Here is a 20,555-nt window from a genome sequence, read left to right as displayed (position 1 = left end):
CTGGTGTTGTCAGAGCATAACATCAGATACAGAAGGTAACCCTAAATCTGTATCTCAAAGTACTGCTACCCCACATGATCCTCAGCAGTGGAACCAGGTGGAAAAAGAAGAAAAAAAATCCCAATGAGGAAAGGATGAGGGCTCCAGGCACGAGAAGATGTCAGTGCCATCAGCTCTGGCTGAGGATGGGACAAGCAGGGACAGACAGATTAAGGGATTTGCCAGGGCTAATGACACAGACAACTTTCACTGACTTCAGGTTTTGGACCCAATGCCTGCACAAAGAGCTGCACTCAAGAGCTATCAAGAAGCTTAATTCATTAGCACTTTTAAAGCACTTTTAGATCCTGGAGTGAAAGGCTATCAAAGTGAAAAGTCATTTTATTAGTGATAACAGTCTAAGAACAGCAAGTTGAATCCTTCAGTCTAAAGCCTTGCAGCACAAATGGATTTGTAACACAAAGATGCCACGAAGTTCTAAAAGAGATAAAAACTTCCTTGCATAGGCTTTTACTAGATCCTAATTTTCTTTTTAACTCCACAAATTCTGATGGCAATTAGTGACATTCATACAACAGGATGGACCCAAACCCCCTGAGGGAAAGCAGGAGGATGTAGAGGCTGCTGCAGCCCTTGGAAGGGTCTCAGCAGAGCTCATGTGTGCTGTGTCAGACCCCACAGGGACCCCACAGCTCTGAATGCCTCCCATCCTCCTGGGAAGCAGAAAAAGAAGCTGTCACAGGCTCTTTGCAAGTGGTTCTCCAAAATTGTGCAGGGAAATGGCTCCCAGGGTGTGAGAGGACACAGGGTGAGAAGCTGGCACTGCTGCCTTGCATGTGGACACTCTTCTTCTCCAAAATAAAACCTCAAGCCTATAGAACCATTGGCAGCAGGCACTGGAAGATGCACAGTGTAGTCTTCAAACACTTCACTGGGGGAATAGACTTCATCCTGTTCCCTCTGGCCCCAGATCAAGCACAGCTCCCACAGGAATTTTCCATTATCCTGTGGCAAACACACCAGGGCAATCTGGCCACTCAACCAATTTACACTCTGACCCCCTCCCCAGCAGCAGAGAGGTCTTGCACAAACACAAACCATTTTTCATGGCATGTGCCAGTTCCAGCACCACAGCCCAAGAACTGAGGCTGGAATTTGCAGGCTGTCTGACAGATCTGCAGTGGGGCAATGGAGACACCATTACCCTTCTTTGCTCCTGGCAGACCCTGCTGTCCCCAATTCACAGCTGCTGAGCCCCTGATTTATTCCCACAGCACAACAGACTTTAAAACAGAGGATGTATGGAAGGTCTCTGTCCCTCATTCAGCAAATCCTTTCCTTGCCCTGCTTTTCCACTCATCACCAAATCCACACAACCATCACACCACTGCTCACAGCTGGGTCTCCATGTGGAAGGCACAGTGACAAATTCACCCACAGTAACTCACAAAGGGGAGCATCTCCATGACTTCAGCTCCCATCCTCAGGCAGAGGGGCTCTGGAAATGCATGCAAACCCCAGAACATCTCTGTGCATACAGGGATCATCCATTTACACCAGAGTCCTGCTCCACCAAGGAGCAGGAACCCCCCTGGCACCATGGGGTGGTGCAAAGGGATTGCCTGGGGTGTGCTCACAGTACTGATAAATGCACAGAGCTTAGCCTGACATTCCCTCTGCTACATTTATTTGCTCAAGAAAAATGTTTGGAATCTCCTTATCCCTGCTCATTTCCGATGTGGTTTCTACTTTCCCCAGGGTCACAGGCAGTGACAGGCATCCCTGAGGCTTATTTGTGTTTGCAGCCATCTGCCAAAGCAGGGAGGGTTGAAGGAGTCTGCAGTAAGAAGGAGCCACTAAAAAGCACTGTGGTTTCCTTGGTGGGGGTGACCAAGTGACTAAAAAACATTTAGTTTATTCCCTCTTCCCAGAGATCTGGTATCAAATAATGCAATGGCTCAGCTCCAACATCATCTCTCCAGCAGCATGGTTCACATTTTTTGGACAAGGCACAGGCTGCAGCTCCACAAACACATGGTTAATCCAGGCAGCACACCCATGGTCTGCTCCTCAGAGGACCCTCCCTGAACCCTGCAAACAGCTCCTGTATGGGACCAGCATCACTGCCAGCCCTGCAGGCAGCAGGGGGAGAGCAGAAACCATCCCCAGCACAGGGACAGTCACACAAAGGCCACATTGTCCCACACTGCAATTAACTCCAGGCAGAAAAAAAGGCCAAGGCTGTTTGTGCAGGAGCAAGGCTTTTCTAGGACACAGCCAGCAAACTGCAGGTCTCTGCCCTGCAACCTGCAGGATATTACTTGTTCACCTAAAAAATCATTTAGGGTACAGACCCCAGTGGCCCCCAGTGCTGGGGCTGCACTTTCAGTGTCTCACCCCCAGCCAACACTTGCTGGTGGTTTTTTAATATGAGTTTTACAGGGCAAACAACATCCAAAGGCTTTCAAAGCCTCTTTACAATTTGTTGGCACTTTCCTCAGGCTGGAAGGGATGAAGTTGTTGGGAATATCATGAAACAAGTGCCACATCACCTCTTTGAAAACTCAAATAGCAAGAGACCACATCAAGTCTTCAAATATTAATCTGTACTTACCAACTAATCAGCGCTGACAAAAATAACCCATCTAATTATCAGAACACTACCACCTAAATAATGAATTATATGCCTTATTAAAAAGTATAATAGATTAGAGGACGTGAAACAATTGCAATTAGTAAAACAAGAAATGCTGGGAAACAAAAAAAAAACCCCTACAAGTGTGATCTGAATTGTATAAATTAATGTTCCAAAATAGCGACTGATCTCCTCTGACACATCAAACAACAAGAACTTTTGAAGCCCCTCACAAACCTGTAAATGCAATTCACCTTAAAATTGATGGAAATTCATATTAAGACATTTTCTTTGCTGTTCTCCAAGTTCTCCAAGTTCTCAACCTCCCTCTGCAGCCTTCAAACACCAAGGGGTGGATAAATCCCCAAAAATGCTGTCAGCTTTCTCTTTTTCACCAGGACTGCTGCTGTTCCATCCTCTGCAATATTTACCTTTCCAAGGCTTTCATGCTTGCTGCAGTCCTGACACCACTCAGCTGCAGAACACACTCCTAATTGTACCCCAAGGTATAGCACAGAAGAAAAGATACAGTACAAAAAGAAACCAAAAAAGCTTTATATAGGAAAAAAAAAGACAAAGAAAAAATAAAAACAAAACACCCAAATGTTGATTGCAAAATATTTTTTAAATAAATAAAAGAAAACCCAAACTCCACATGTCTTTGAGATGGTATAATAGCACCTGAACAAAGGTCATTGATCTTTAAAATATCCTCTTTCCAATCCAGAAGAAAGATAATGAAATTCCTCTTCAGTTTAAAGCAGCCTTTTAATAACTTGAGTGCTGCTCATGTGGACTAAAGGTTATGACAAGGACAGAGGAACTCACTTCCTGTTCCAAATTAATTTTATTTAGCTCAGCCCTCAATAACTAATGTAAACACATCCCCAAATGTCTCCCTCCAATAACCTGCATTAACTTAAGTGAAGAAAAAGAGGCTTTTGGTTAAACTGTCCTTGTAGTGGTCAATACTGTAACTCACAGCTGGGTTTACAGCTCTTTTCTCCTCACAGGCAATCAACAGGTACCTTTATTAAAATAAAGCATTTTTTATTTAATGTTCTAGCTTACTCCACCTTTCAATAGAGGTTTTCCCCTCAAAAGAATGTGTTAACACTTCACATAAAAATATTTTTCATCTGAGCTCACTTTGAAGGGAGAGTTTCAGCTGGAGACAATTAGGAAGGTCAGGAATACAAGTCAAAGAGCAGAGGGGAGGGGATGATGCATGGGCAGGGGCTGAGACCCCACCATACATTAATTTAACTTGGAGCATGTGGCTGCTCACACCAAAGCCTGGGACTGGTGGGGCACTTGGAATCTCATGTAGGAATGCTTGGATGTGTAGATCCTTCCAGAGGAATGGGTCAGCCTTTAATTCAGGCATTTTGCACTGGATGAGAAAATAAGTATTTCCAATCCAAGCTGAAAATAAGCAACTTCTTGCCCACTTGCAGCTCTGCCCCTGAGAGTGTCAATGCATGGGAAAGAGAAAATGACTGGAGAAGAAGTTAACTCCAACCCAAGGTGAAGCCAAGTGGTTTGTTTTCATTAGCAAAACCCACAGAAAAGAAATGCAAAACACAAAACAGCCCAAAGCCAATGGTGAAATTCACATTCAGTCAGAGGATTGTTGGAGGGCAAGTGTTTGTTTTTATCCCAGTGCACTTAGGTCAGCTTGAATTTATGTTAATGCCATCAACAGAGCAATGCCAAAATACTTCATGCCTGACAACCTGTAGATTAGGGGTTTTTATAACTATTAATTTGTCCTGAGTGTAACCATCCAGCACTGGGTGAAGTCTGCAGCACCCACAGGAACACTGATTTTGGGCACAATCTCTGGAGACTGCACACAACCCAACACCCTCATTTATTCTAAGAATTATTTACTCACTAAATCCCCCATCTCCACATTTTTGTCAGCTAGCACAAACACAGTGGAATTTGCTTCCCAGTTTGCCACCCCTTGCTTATTTTCCCATCCTAAACCACTGTCCTGCCCCATGTTTGCAACACCAAGTTTATCACCAGTCCTGAATTTAATTAACATGTTGTTTCTCCCTTCAACCAGAGCAGTAACAGAGTTGATAAATCAAATGTGCCACTGTACTCCATAACAGTGGATTTGTGATATTCCCCAGAGGTCAGAGGACACACAAACTGAGGGCTGAAATCCACTGAGACATAAATCCAGCGTCCTCATCTGTGACAGTCAGATACAATCATCCTCCAGTATGTGAGCATTATATAAGAGAACTTTGTATCTGGCCTCTTCCACAGAAATGCCACAAGACCAATAGAGAAAAACAAAAACTGGCTGGCAGTCCATTTCAAACATTGCTTCTCGTTCTCCTTTCATTTGTGCTGCCAGGTCAGTAATATTTGCTTTTGTTTCATCACAGCTTGGATAGAAAAATACCAACAGGGCAGTATTTTTATTGATTTTAAATGAAGAATGGAGATTAAAATAGGGAATGCTCTGCTTGAGACTGTTTGGGATCTTTTGCCCCCTCTTATGAGAATTGGCTGGAGGGGGCTTGGAGAAACCTGGTCTAGTGGAAGGTGTATCCCTGCCCACAGCAGGGGATTGGAATTGGATGTTTTTAAGGTCCCTTAAAACCCCAACAAATCTCTGATTCTATGGTTGAGCAGCTCCCCACGTGCTTACCCAGTGCACATCACACACAGCCCCTGGAATTTGTTAATGCCCCTGGTATTAACAAAATCATTAACAAAAGAAAAGTATCATGAGGTTGTGATGAGAACTAAAACCCAAAGAAACAGATGGCTCCAATCCACTTTGGACCAACCTGTCCCAACCAGCCCCAGAACAGCAAATCTCAGTGTCCACCACAGATGGACACCTGTGACCATCTACAGCCCACCAGGTCCCTCAGCTGCCTGCAGCTATTAGAAAGCATCCTAAAAATTAATAAATAAACAAAAATGACAAACCTTGTCCCTCTGCACTCACGTGGCTTGACTTTTATCTCTGCCCTTGTCTCAGGGCTGTGCTGAGCAGGCTCTGGCTGAGCAGAAGGTGCTGCCTCTGGGAGCAGCAGCAGTGTGCAAGGTTCCCATGGTGAGCCCATTGAAATGCTAATCAACAGGGCAAGGCTGGGTTATGCACCCACAGCACTCACCTGGCAGCCACCTTCACCTGCAGCACCTCCAAGAGCAGGGCTCTGCAGGCAGGGCACAGCCCCAGACCCCAAGAAGGTGACAGTGGATGGTCCAGGACAGCAAGGCTTGGCACAAGAGGCTCCCTGTGAGTGTCAGGGAGGGGCACTAGGCACAATGAGCTGGGAACACCCTGAGGAACCAACCCTGCTGCAGGCACCTCCAGTGGGATCTGAGCAGGCACGGCAGGGCAGCCTTCCCAAACACAGCCCTCATTATGGTAATGAGGTGATGCAGCCCCGGGGAGAGTGAGGAGAGGGGTGGATGGGGGGATGGATGAAGGGAATTGGATGGGGGGAATTGGATGGGGGGAATTGGATGGATGGATAGGGGGAATTGGATGGATGGGGATGGGATGGGGGGAATTGGATGGATGGGGATGGGATGGGGGGATGGATGGATGGATGGATGGATGGGGAGATGGATGGATGGGTGGGGGGAATTGGATAGTTGGATGGGTGGGTGGGTGGGTGGGTGGATGGATGGATGGATGGATGGATGGATGGATGGATGGGTGGGGGGAATTGGATAGTTGGATGGGTGGGTGGGTGGGTGGGTGGATGGATGGATGGATGGATGGATGGATGGATGGATGGATGGATGGATGGATGGATGGATGGATGGATGGAGGGGAATTGGATGGATGGGGGAATTGGATGGATGGGGGGAATTGGATGGATGGGGATGGGATGGGGGGATGGATGGATGGATGGGTGGGGGGAATTGGATGGATGGAGGGGGGGAATTGGATGGATGGATGGATGGATGGATGAGGGGAATTGGATGGATGGGGATGGGATGGGGGGAATTGGATGGATTGGGGAGGATGGACGGGGAGGATGAATGGCCGGATGGAGGGACGGATGGACGGTCGGATGGGATCATCTCCCGCTGCCCAGGCTCACGCCAGCCGGTGGGGAGGTAGCAGCAGCCCTGAGCAGCTGCACCTCTTGCCGTGCCTCTCCCTCCGCGCAGTCTGAGAAAGCCCCGCGGAGGCGCCGCCCGGACCCGCCCGGAGCAGCCCCGCACCTGCCCCGGCCCGAGCCGCGCCCCGGGAGCCCCGCCAAGCTGCGCGCTTCACTTTCACAACAAAACTAAGCCTCAAGAGCTTTTAATCTCCCAGCGAGCAGGAGATGTGCGTGCACGCCAAGGCTTTTGTGCCCTGGTTTATCGGCGGGTAAGGACCTTGCTGCTTTGTGTCTGAGCACATCCCGATTATCCACCTTCACTTCCAGAGGAGAGCAGGGAAAGGCACGGGGTAGCTCAGGACACAGGGAACATTATTGTCCAAATAAGCTTGACTGAAGAGCAAAGATTAAAATCCTGCACAGGTGCCATCCTCTGCAAAAATCTGCTTGTTGCTGTTCTCCGTGATAAAAAAAATAATTAAAATTAAAAACCAAAAACTATAAGATACATGTACACACTCAAGATTTCATCACAAAGCAGCTGATCTTCTCTGCCAGCATCAGTTACAAGAAATGAAATAACTCCCCAAACAAGCCTGGGCTTGCCTGAATAAACAGGCAGGAAGGAAATTGCTGCGTGCAGATCCCAGCCCGGCAGGATCCCCACCAGCACTTGTCACACAGACAGACACCGAGCTCCTGCCGCGGAGTTCAGCGCCTGACCAGCACCTCGTCGTGATAATGCTTTTAATAACAGCCAGAACAACTCTCCTGGGAGAAATGCAGCTCTCCTGCACGCCCTTCCTCTCCCCGGGGAGCTGAGATGCTGCTGCAGCTGGCTCAGCTTTACCCGGCAGTGTTTTGGGCAAAATTCAGGAAGAATTGGCTGTATATTGCTCAGGACAATACTCTGGCATCCTCCTTGGCTTGCCTTGAGCCCCAGCTGTAGCATTTGTGGTAACCTGTGCCTCATCTTCCCACCCGTGCTCGCTGGTGTGCAGTCTCTGATTCTCTGATAACAAAACTCTGCACCTCTTCTCTCTCCCTTCACTCCTGGAACCAGTTTTAAAGCTGCAGAACTCAATATTCAACACCAACAGAACAGATGGTTGGATGATTTGGGATACAAGCACCATAAAGTTACCCCAGGAATAAAGAGAAACCTTCATGTTTTTATCTATATTCAAAGTTTATTTTCCTTACCGTTTTTTATTACTTTTCAATGATAAAAACCTTTTGGTGGTATTAATTACCAAGCTAATCCTGCTTTCCTAATGACATGTACACAGATTTCCTTAAGATCAGAGCAGCTCTGCTAATCAGGGATAAACCCAGTGTACTAAAGAGGGTTATACTCTTACATTAGTCTTTCCTGTTTTCTAATTAATGGCATTACCCTCTAAACTGTGCACACACACAAAGAAAGTTAAGATATGCTGAAAAAGTGCTGCAAAGAAACCAGAGTATATTTAATAACTTCCTACCAGTTGCCTCCAGCACTACACCCATCTACTTGAAGCCAACAATATCCATCTCTCTCCTTACTCAAGATACTTGGTTTGATAAGTGGCTTTGGACATTGATATAAAAAAGCATAAGCAAAGTTATCATTTCATTTTTCTGCTTCCCCTCTCCTCACCAGATTGCCACAAGGATATCAAGACTCATTTGCTGATTCAAGTCCAGGAAAGATGAAAAGCATCACTGCAGAATAAGCTTGTACTTACATAGGCAGAAACAACTGAAAACGAATTAGCAAATGAGAGCCACCTCACAAAAACTGCAGTTCAGCAAAATATCCCCCAATCTGGAGTCTTTATGCACAGCTGCAACTAAAAGGAACCAGAGTAATTCACAGCAAGTCTACAAGGCCTGGATAATTTTCCTTCTTTGAGAGAATCCAAAAGCTCAGCTACTCCCAGCTCAGAACACATTGGAGGATCCAACACCAGCAGTTCTCAAAGTATTTGGGTGACTCCCAGCACCCAGCTGAGGTGACCCTGGGCAGGTTCTTGCAGCAGGAATCCCAACCCAGCAGGCAAAGCCCCTTTTTTGTGTCTTGGCAAGGAACTGCATGAGGTCACACATGTTCCCACAGGTGTCTCACACTAAATTCTCTTTATCCTAACCCTCAGCACCTCCTGGTATAAATATGGTACCAAGGGGTGGAAACAACCCTTCAAAATTATAGAACCTTGGCAGCAGCACCAAATGCCACGTGCTCAAGAACCAGGGGTATCAGCAGGGTGATAAGGGCACTAAAACAGGCACAGCCCTGCAAATGTACATCTCAAGGGTGGAAATTCTGCTTTTACTGCTCCCAAGGCCACCCATAAAGGATCTCACCATAAAGGATTTGCTTGATTTCTCCCTGCTCAATATTCCAACCCACTGGGAAATGCAAAGCCAGGTTTGACTGAAGACTGTGATGAGGTCAAAGGCATCTGTGCTGACATCACAGTATGGACAGGCTGTCACTGACAGCCCAGCCAGCTCTGCTCCTCTGGCATTATCTGCATCTTTATCTGCCAACAAGCACAGTTAATACTTATCTGAATATGGGGTTTTAATCCTGCAGGGTGGTCATTACCATGGTATTGTCACACTAATTAACAGGTAGAGCTCTGATGGCTTTTTTATGCATGTTTCCCCAACCAAAATAAAACAAATATAATTGTAATCACACATCCAGATTTTGCATCAGGCTAATTCCAGGATCTACAGCTGCCCCAGTCCACAGCAATCCAACCCTGGCAGCAGAGGAAACACTTCAGTCCACAAACCACAACAGCATAAAAAAAAAAAAAACCCAGCCCAAGATAATACAGCTCCATTTAAATGGAAAAAAAAAAATCTTTAAGGAACCTACAAGGTATTCAAACCTCTTTACTAAAGTGCTTTCCATTAATCCTGCCACACGTGAAATGCTGAATCAAAGATGTTCAGTAAATGTTCCTGTCAGTGGAATTACACCCAAAATCAAACTGCTCCCTAATGAGTGCACTCAGAAATGACAGCCATGAGCAGGCACAGGAGATGTGCTCAATTACATCATTTACCAAAACACACTGGAAATGATGCATGGCCAAGAGGAAAAGCACATAAAAAGGATCTCTGCAGAGGTGGCAAAATGCAAAGTGCTTTTTCTGAAGGTTTGCCCTGCCTGAAAGGAACAGCAGATGGTTCTCAAAGCCCCACTCTGAGCACCTGTGCAGCTTTCTGGGGCCACACACTCATCCTGGGAGCCACAGCCACTGCACACCTTTACACAACTCCAGCAAGGCTCCAGCAGCTTGCAATGTGCTACCCCAAACCAGAACTTCTTGATATTAAATATAGCTTTTTTTCATTAGGTATGTGGTCTTTCTGTGGTTTCACTGTGAGCTTTATATTTTTAAAGTTTAGGGATCTTTTTTCACCCTCCACAGGAGCTGCACAGCTTTGGCTTCACCACCTCCCTCTGCTTTTCATGGAAATTTAAGAACCCCATTAATCAGCCCTCTCACCCTGAGCTGTCAGCTCTGGACCTCTCTTGACCACGAAAGGAGATCATGCAGGAAACTAAAGCTCATTTGAGCAAACCCTGTGTGGCTTTAAAACAAGCTCCCTTCCCAAGGATGACAAAAATGATCTTTGCAGATTCAATTACACAATGCAAATGTGCTGGGGAGCACATTGAGTCTGCACCTGAAATGGTTCCCCCACTCCTGCCTGAGACATCACTGCAGCAGGAAAAAAAAAATTGGGCAAAGCCATTTACCAGCTCTGGATATACTACAGGGGATATAAAAGGTCAAGGAATTAATGTTAAGAATCTGTGGTGGATAAAACAGCAGGTTTTGCTGGAGCAGATATTGCAATAATTGATGAACATAAAAGCAAATAACTGGGTGCATTTAAGGCTAGAACAAACAATGATGAACACAGAGAGGGAGAATATTTTACCATCACAGGATGAGGAATCTGTTTTCTGAATGTGCTGCTGTTACACAAAATCACACAAAGATGTTGTTCAGCTTCAAGGGAGAACCAAAAACTCAACAAGTAACTCTGAGCTGGGCTCTGCTCCCCCTCACACCCTTGTTGAGGGTCAGTGCAGAGGGACAGAGCTCCAGAATGGAAACAGGTCCCCAGGATCTGACACCACTGCTGAGCCCTGAGTGTGACAGCCCTGCCTGTGCCCTCCTGCCTTCCACACCACAGGGCAGCTGCTCTGCAAAAATGCAGCATTTGGAGATTTCCCTTCTGAAAATCTCAGTATGGTCCACTAAAACCTTTACAGCAGTCCTATAGGTTTCTTCTAACACATTGTTCTTCCTCTCCTGCAGCTTAAGAGAGTGTCTAGACCATCTAAATCTTCAGCATCAAAAGTAAGTTCCTCAAATCAATTTGCTTTGCTTTCCAGCCCTAATAGAGCAAATCTCCCTGGAAAACAGGCAAACACTTCCTGTGCTTGTGTGCCTGCAACAAATTTTGACCACAACCATATCCTACAACAACTGGAAATATCCTGAAAAAAATACTATTTAATGTTGGGGGGGCCAGAGACCACTCAAACCAGCCAAGGACCAAAAGCAGAATCATAAATACTTCTAAACTCATCCCTTAAGGGTATGGGATGCTCCTGTGCACACCTGAAAAAGCAGATGAGGCCAGAACTAAGCATTTTGGGATATTCTGCTGTTAAAAAAGAGCAGGGAAGCTGTAATTAGGGAATCAGCCATGGCATGACTGCTGCCCAGTCCCAGTACTGGGATCCCCACTCAGCTGATGATGACCAACAGCAATCCTATGCTGCTTTTCCCAGGTAATTTCCAAGGAGGATGATGGACAGTTTAGTTAAAAGCAACAGGCTGGAGCAGTGTGGGTGCACTGCCTTCATCCCTCATCATCTCTGTGCCATGCACACTCACAGGCAATCACCACTGGAAAACTCTCCAGCTGTACAGTGACTGAGGGAATAGCTGGCAAGTTCATGTTCTGGCTCAAATTAAAGAGTAATGACAGTCCACTCCTGCAAATGCCACGATTTGATAAGAATTAAAAGGCAAAGGAAACTCAAAAGATTCAAGTTTCAGGTTCTCAGTTTCAAACATGGTTAATGACCTCAATCTGCTGGAACAGAGGTACTTGATTCACCTTTTCTGCAAAAAAAAAAAATACTTCCCAGCCACGTCAGCTCTCCAGGTTTGATTGCTGGTGCAAAAGAGTCAGAGTAAAACCTGCAGATAGGCATCAGGACACCCTTGTGCTCCCTTACTCTCTTTACATCCCACATACTCACACCAAACAACAATTTCCCCCCATTTCCAGTACAATGTGCTGCTTTCTGCACAAAGCAGCAGATACAGAACACACATTCTGTGAGAGAGGTTTGGGATTCTCCCCCCAGATGCCACCCAGCAAAGTGAGACAACAAAGCAGAGATGGCACAGGACAGCAGCAGGAAAGGCTGTGACACATCAGCTCCCTGTCAGATAAAGCCAGAGCTTCAGTTCCCAGATACAGCCTCTAAAACCTGTGAAATCTTAATTTAGAGGAGAAGTGGCATGAAATACGTGAGTCAGAATGACTCTGTAAGGACCAAAAAGGATGAGAAATGGATTTACAGATGCCCTCAGAAGAGATGATCCTTCCAAAAAAAACATCTGCAGAAGCAACCAGGGACAAGGATGATTCTCCAAGACTGAGATGAACCCAGACTTGGATCACACAGCAGCAGAGCATCACTCAGTCCCTGTTCCATCATCAGTGGTGATCCTCTCCCACACTCTGAGTCTGCTGGGTGCCACCACACTCCCCTTCACCTTCCTGTAGGCATCTCTTCTCCTTTCCCGTTGTCCAAGTGATCCAAAAGCAAATTCTGGCCTCATGTACTTAAAATCATGTATCTGAAAAGCAACAAAAAGCTTTTTCCATTTCTCTGTGCAAACACAGCCCTGCCCACTGCAGCTCTCCCACCAAGCAAGTGTCAGAAATCCTCATGACAAAAACCCATTTCTCACTAATTGCTCTGTGCAAAAACATTTCTCTGCTGCAGTTCCTCTTCTGCACTCCAAGGCAAAGGTCTTTGCAGTTCAGCAATTTTCTGACACAGACACATCACTTACCAAGCCCAGCTGAAAACCAGAGACCTGGCCCAAAAGCCATGCTCAGTGAGTCCAGGTGGGGAGAGCTGGTCTGCATCACCTGTGGCCAGCCCTGTCCCCACCCCAGAGGCTCCTTGCAGGGAGCTGGAGAAGGAGAGCACTAACAAGATTAGGGAATCAGCAGTTTATCAGATTATGGAAGCTGGGCTGAGGGGATAGTGACACCCCAGGGAGCCAGTGTCACACTGAATCCTGATCAATAGCACTGCAAAGCATTCTGCAGCTGACCCTGCAGAGCCTCTGCCAGCCCAGAGCACAGCCCAGCCCAGCTCCCAGCCCTCACCATCACACCTCCAGCCTCCATCACCCCCTTGGCCAGAGGGAAAACCTTGGGAAGAGATTTTCCTCACCTTTGCAACTCCTGCAGGCAAACTGACTACAGAAAAGGCTTCAAAGCTTTCAAAAGCATTTATTCCACTTCCATATTCTGATGAGACTGCTTCTTTTTCATTTAAAAAAGCTAAACCCTTCCCACCTCCTGCTACCACAGGACACATTTCCAAACACCAAAATAATCTAGCTGGAGGTTCCACAAAATCCATCTCAGTGCCCAAAACCATCACCCACAAAGGCTCAAGTAAAACAACACAGCAACAAAAACCAGAAAGAGATTGCAAAGCAACCCTCTGAGCCTTCAGCATCCCACAGGTGAGGGTGGATCCTGAAAAATGAGGGCTCTCCCTGGGGTTTGTGTTAGCTGTGCACACTGCATTTTGAGCACAGGGTTCTGCAGATGCTGCATCAGGGGCAGAGCGCTGAGCTCACGCTTTGCTGGCAAGGAGGAGTTGTGAGGATTGAATTTTAACAAGCTGGAGACTGAAGTTTTGCTCTACATCGTGCTGGTGCTGTGGCTCAGTGCCTGGTGTGCAGTGATGCACAGAGAGGAGCAGGGAGCACTCAAGGAAAGGAGTTTGCACCCCAAGGCTGGGCCAGGAGGTCCTGCTCAAGGCTGTAAATCCTCTTTTGGCACCTCAGAGCATTCCATATTCAGCCCCAGGGACAGAGAGCACGAATGTTCCAGATACCCTGATGTATCTGGAGGAAAAAGAGTAAGTGATGAGAGGACAGACTGTCCTCTTGGATGACACCCAGCCCCACCATCTGAGAGTGCCTGAACACAGCCCACAAAATTAATTCTTAATCTTCCCCAATTTAAGACTGGGACTTGTTTCTACATACCTCTCCCCACCTGCAAATCTAACACCATTTTCATGATTATATTTCAAACTGGCGAGTCAAAACCCCTGGATTAAGTCCTCCTTCAACTTGAGTTTACTCATCCTTAGGAGCTTCATTATAACTCCCCTGGACAAAGGCTAAAGCAATGATAATCTAAATATTATGCTAACCATGCCAGATGAGGCTGTTGAATAGGAAAGCTCCAGAAAAGATATTTAAATTAACATCTTCAAGGACTAAGATGTAGCAAGGACCTGGAGCATTATCAGCAGACAGTTCCCTGTGTCTAAAGCAACCATGGGAACATTGCTAAGTACAGATTTATTTCCCAGCACAGGCAATTGTTTTAGAGCATGAAACAAGTTGCTCCCTGAACTACGCAGGACAAAGGGAAACAAAGTAGGAAATTATTAGAAAGAGTAATAGTACAGAAAGACCTTGATCTTGTGATAAGCAGGGTACAAAAATGCTTCCAATACCCAACTGGGCAGCAGTGTCCAAATTCCTCAGGCTTCTTTACAGTATCAGCTCTCCAGCTCTGGAAGAACAAATAGCAGGGAAGATTTCTGAAGAGATGAAAATGGTACATTTTCAACAGCCGGAGATGATTACTCACAAAATAGCAACAGCACAGAGGTAACTGATTGCCTCTGGGCAAAAGTCAAAGTCTTTGCATTGTAGCTATGAAAGGATACTGAGATCAAAGGGAAAAAGAAAAAAAACCTCTATTTTAGGCTGTCATGAGCAGAAAGGTCCTCCCAGCCCGTTGGCATCACCCCATACCAAGATACAACTGAAATCTTTCTGATGTGCCCGAGATAACAGCACAGCAAGTTATCCCTCATTGCAGGAGCAGGGTGCAGCTCCTGCCCCTTCCAGCTGAGACTGGGCAGCATCCACTGCAAACCAGCAACCCTGAGTGCCACAGGCAGGACAGTGATCACAGGGTGCCACCACCTCTCAAACCAGCAGTGAGACGAGCCAAGAGCTGAGCGAGGTGTTATTAGCGATTGATTGTGCGTCACATCTTCAAGCACCTCACCAACATTAATTAATTAAGGTGTTTTCCATTTACTGGGGGAAGGAGACTAGAGCAAAAAACACGAGGCTGAACGGACCAAACACCTGATGCAGCATGGCAACTCATCACCAGACTTCAAGTTTCCACACAAATATTGCTTTTAACCAAACTACTGAAATTACAGGTGTGGGGTGGGCAAAGCCATGACACCAAAATCCCAGAGGTGCAGCCAGCATGGACCCACCACAGCAATGCTCTGCTGCATCCCCTCCTCATCACCAGCAACCCACCCCAGACCACTGGGCACATCTCCTGCTCACAATCAATTCAACCAATGCTAATTCAAACAAGGATTCCAACACCAGGGTGCTGACACAGGGCTGCAGAGATGTCACCTAGCACTGCCTGTAATTGCTGTGCTAAGAGCTGGGGACATGAAGTATTGATTTCCACCCTGATCTGCATCCAAGTTTAGACAGAGGCTGCAGCCAAAATACTTCTCCCAGCAAACTCACTGGTTAAAAGAGACTGTCAGGGCTGAGAGGTTTGAATGATTAACACTCACACTAAGGACTGGAACAATGAAAAACTTGTATGTTCCATTCCTGCCTACCTACGCACACCCACCATCCTGCTCTCCCTCTCTTCACAGAATTCTTCCAGTTTTGATTAAAATTATGGAAAAGATGCCCTCGAAACATACCTTGCCATGGCAAAAATAGCAGATTGTAGCAGGGAAAAGTCTCAGAGTGCACAAAAGGGGCAGAGTTATTACCTCCAGCTGTCTCAAGCTGCACCATAATTACACAAATAACACATCTGACAATCTCAGCATTAATTACTGACTGAGCATGGCACAGAGACACACATTCACCTCCTTCCACACAACTTGGGACTGACCTGGAGCAGCTGCCTGCAGCACTGAGATAGGGAGCTCCTTCCCACCTCATGGGAAGAATTCTCACCTGTGAGGGTGGTGAGGGCTGGCACAGGGTCCCCACAGAAGCTGTGGCTGCCCCATGACCCCTGGAAGTGTCCAAGGCCAGGCTGGACAGGGCTTGGAGCACCCTGGGCTAGTGGAAGATGTCCCTGCCTGTGGCAGGGGGTGGGACTGGATGATCTCTAAAGTCCTTTCCAAGCTCAACCATCCTGGGATACCACAAGCAAAGGGACCTGATGATTCCAGCACGTGCTTTTCCTCCCAGACCAAAGCAGACCCCACCACATCAAGCATCACCAGCACATCCCAAATCTGCACTTGCAGGCTGCCACTCTCTTCCCCATCCTCCTGCCTTTAATATATTTGCATAAATCAAACAGCTTGGCAGCCCTCCTACTTAGGAGACACACAACAGCAGAGCTATTCAGAGATTCTTGTTTTCACCCCATCCTTCTGAACGACGTCTCATAATCCTTGAGGAAAAGCATAAGGCTCACTGTAGATATCTTGGGCCTGTCTGCACAAACACAGAGTGATGTAGGAGAGCATTTATGGCAGCATATAAACAATAGTATCCAACTTAGGGAGGAAACACAAAGCAGAGTGAATCTACTCGGTGGGTTTTGTGCAGATCAAGCACTCTCCCCCTTTTCCTTCCTAAGCATGACAGATAAAACATTCTTTAGATACAATTTTGCACTTAACTAATTGGCTTCTATTACAACACCAGTGGCACAGGGCTGGATACATCACAATTTTAATAACAGCTTATTAAATTCATAGGGAAAGACAAAGACTCATCCACAGCCACGAGGCCACGGAGTCACACCTTGCTGTGGAAGCGTTCTCCTAACTCCTAGTCACCAGCACACTGAGCCAATTCCCCAGCTTAGAGAGTGGGAAGATGGACCAAACCCTCCAGCAACTTCAGCACTCACTGCAGGTACCACTCTCCCACCCAGCTGAGGGTGTGGCCACTCTTCTTGCCCCTGTCACAGAGACCCCACAGCTCCAAAGCACATGTAATCTGAGTTATTAAGCAGAAACACGCAGGCTTTGGGGAAAGCAGCACATTTCTTTGGCACCTTTACAGGGCACCAACTGTTTTCCAGCATGCTGATAGTAAAGGAACACAAAGAGGAGTTTTTCCATCATTCAACAGATTAAAAAACCTCAGAGGAAAACAAAAAGAAGCCCTAAACTCAGAACACACCCCCCTGTCCCCTGCCAGGACATGCTGCATCTCACCAGAAGTGTCTGGAGAGGAAACAAATCCGAACACAGAAATCAGAGTGAGTGTGAGCAGCCCAAGGCTTTTACCTGCTTGCCTGGCTGGCAGCCTGCATTTCCACATGCATGCCCTGTACAGCGTGTCACCATCTGCATTCCTGATGCCCCTGCTCCACAGGGGAGGATGGAGGCTGGCATCCTCCTCCTGCCCTTTCAGCAGATTTCTATAAAAGCCTCACTAGCCTGGCTATGGTGTATGGCAGAGGCTGGCTGAGATTATCCCAGAAGATTGAGATTGTCCCCTCGGCACAGCATTTCAGAAAATCCCACAGGTAACTTCACTTCCTACATCCCCACAGCCGCCAGGAAGCTCAGCTGGGTAAGTGGAATTCACCTCCCACACCCCCACTACCAAAACAGTAAAATACAAGCTGGATGGAATAAAACCACACTAATTAATCCCTCTAAATCAGTTTGCCACGAACAACAACACACGGGCCACGCAATCCAGCCAGTTCCAGCCATGGCAGGAGGGTTGAAACAAGATGAACCCTTTACAACGATCCTTTACAACCCAAAGCGTTCTATGATTCTGTAATTCCATTATTGCATCCCGCCCGCAGTAACTATGCCCCGCCAAACGCTACGCTACCTTTGAAAAGCTTCACCAAAATGCTACTGTTATTTAAAATAGCGCCGAACCACTCTACCAAGAGGTACAGTAAATAAGTAACAAGTAAATAACAGCTACTGACGTTTTTATCACACGTGTAAATTCAGTTATCGGGAAAGGGGAGGGCTCGCACTGTTTTCTGTTCGGGGTAAACTGTCATGCAACCTTGCAATTATTTGGGAAATACAGACATTCAGATACAAAAGCATTTAAATACAAATATATCAGTGATGGCAACACACTTTGGTCAGCAGGAAACTGAATTCAGCCTGGCGAGAGCACGAGCACCAGAGGAGCGATTGGGGCACAGCTCCTTAACCTTCCCATAAAGTCTCTTCCCGCTCCCCCCGCACCCCGTTTTCCACGCTCGGCCCCGGGACAACTTTCCCGGGATGCGGGGGGCAGAGGGGGCGTGTGCACGGCTCGGGGCTGCCCGGACCGTGCCGGTGCCGGTGCCGGGGCTGGGGGTGGGCTCCGTGCGGGACCGAGCCGGGCCGGGCCGGGCCGGGGGAGCGGGGGAGCGGCGGGGCCGGAGCGCGGAGCTCGGCGGTAACATGGCTGCTTTCCTACCGAATTACGAAACCGGCGGAGGGCGCGGGATTACCGGGAACAACCGGCCGGGGGGATTCTCGGGACGAGGGGATGGGGACAGACAGGGTGACCACGGTGGCGGGAGGATTTGGGGGGCAGCGAGTATTTGAGGAGGGGGCGTTCCCCGCTGGTGCCGAGGCTGCCGGAGCCCAGCGAGCCGCCGGCTGCAGCCGCAGCAGGGACCGATCCTGCTGCTCCGAACGCAACCCGCAGCCACAGCCGCGTCCCGTCGGGCACCCCCAAAAACAAACAATGAACAATACCAGCGAGCGCAGGCGGCGGCCGGGAGGGACCCCCGGTGCCGCCCCTCGCCCCTCGCCCCCTGCCCGCGGCGGGACCCACCTTGCGGGCCGTGCTCCATGGCCGGGTCGCTGCCCAGCTCGGCCAGGCGCCGGCCGGTGGCCGCCAGCTCGGCGCGCAGCGCCGTCACCTCCTGGCCCGCCGCCTGCAGCGCCCCGTCGATGCGCAGCGCCAGCTGCTTGTTGTCGTCCATCATGTGCAGGATTTTGGCCTGGGGGGAGGGAGGAAGAGGAGGAGAGAGAGAGGTGAGAGAGGGAGCGGCGGGGGGGGGGGGGGGGGGGGGGGCTGTGTTGGGTTAAGGGGGGGGGGGCAAGGGGCTGCCTGAAGGGGAGCAGCGAGAGGGGAGTGGGCGGTGCGAGGGGGCGGTGCGAGGGGAGGGGGCTGGGAGGGTGCGAGGGGGGCTCGGAGAGGGGGAGTGGGAAGGGGATCTGAGCGGAGGGAGGGGGGCTTTGCAAGTGGGGACAAAGGGAGGGGGCTGTTCAGTGGGGAGGGGGCTGAGCACGGGGAGCGCGCACAGAGAGGGATTCCGTGTGCAAAGGAAAGCAGGGGGTCTGCGCAGAGGGGGCACACGGGGTACAGGTTGTACCCCCTACCTGTTGTCCCCCCCGGCGGCGATGGCGGCTCGGGTCCCTGTCCCCTCCCCAGGCAGGAGGGCCAGAGCCCCCCGCAGCCCCCGGCGGGTTCGGGGTGCTGCGGGGATGCTGCAGTGCCCGCGCCGAGCTCGGAATGCCGCTAACGAGGAACCAGCGTGGCCGTGCCCAGCAGCTGCCTGCTGCAAGTGCAGGAAAATAGGATCCAAAAATCCCCCTGGAAGGATTTTGGGGCTGGGGGAAAAGCACCCGAGCGCTGTCACCACTGCAGCAGTACGAGTGCGAGAGCTCTTACACTGGCGGTTCACGTGGCACGAACCCAGGGTGAAAAATCGAGAATTATTGGTATCATCCATTCGCTGGCGACTGCTAGAGGGAGCGCGGATGTTTCCCTGTGCCTTATCCATCCCTCAGAGGGATCCACTTGTGTGTTTGCCAGGGCTGCAGCAAGCCTGCAGAGCTGCCACCCTGCCCGTGGCAGCTGTGCAGATGGCTTCCTCCTCACTGAAGTGAAATTATAGAATCACTGAGTGATTTGTGTTGGAAAGGACCTTAAAGATCGTCTCATTCCAAACCCCTGCCTTGGGCAGGGACACCTTCCACTACAGCAGGTTGCTGCAAGCCCCATGGATAGGGATGCTTTGGAGACCACAGTCCATGTGTCTGTACCTCCCCAATCCATCCCTGCATCCCAAATCTGCAGCAGCCACGCTGTGAGTTGTCACCTGTACCTGGAAAAGTTCACAGATGGGTTTAGGAACTGGGCAGGAGCCACCATGGCAGTGGGGTGGGTGTGGGGAAGCACAGAGAGGAGCTGGGATGGTGAGCAAGGACTCTGGCTAGGGGGGAATGCCAGAGAAAATCGTGAGCCATAAGGAAAGGGGAAGAAACAGCCCTGCACAATTTGCCAAACCCTCTGATATTTGCCTAAATCCAGGCTTTTGGCTGAACAAGCTGAGAATTTGGGGCAGTTCTTTGAACTTCAGGGTGCCCTTGTGCAGCAGCACTGGCACTGCAGAGCTCTGTTTCAAAAGGCAGTAAAAGGGATAGAAAAGGGCTCCTGTTCTTGAGAGCTCAGGGATGGCTCCAGGGGAGGCTTGAGATGAGGTAAAACAGGAGCACATCACCATCCCACAATCCAGACTGGGGGATGGCT

General features: G+C 48.7%; 1 protein-coding gene across 2 annotated transcripts in view; it reads right to left on the bottom strand.

Annotated features, from left to right (window-relative positions):
• The window catches only part of KAZN (kazrin, periplakin interacting protein), a 198,234-nt gene that overhangs the window by 64,482 nt on the left and 113,197 nt on the right, over positions 1-20,555 (bottom strand). The window contains exon 3 of one of the 2 annotated variants that reach the window (XM_079326147.1): positions 18,852-19,020. In XM_079326147.1, coding sequence (XP_079182273.1) covers positions 18,852-19,020 — 169 coding nt within the window. Of the gene's footprint in view, positions 1-5,593; positions 5,613-18,851; positions 19,021-20,555 lie in introns of those variants that run through there. The other variant, XM_079326148.1, reaches the window with a different exon arrangement.

The sequence above is a fragment of the Erithacus rubecula genome (genome assembly GCF_903797595.1).
Source record: "Erithacus rubecula genome assembly, chromosome: 24".
Taxonomy (NCBI): Eukaryota; Metazoa; Chordata; class Aves; order Passeriformes; family Muscicapidae; genus Erithacus; species Erithacus rubecula.
The sequence above is the reverse complement of the archived record's forward strand: the minus strand, read 5'-3'. Positions and strand labels throughout refer to the sequence as shown.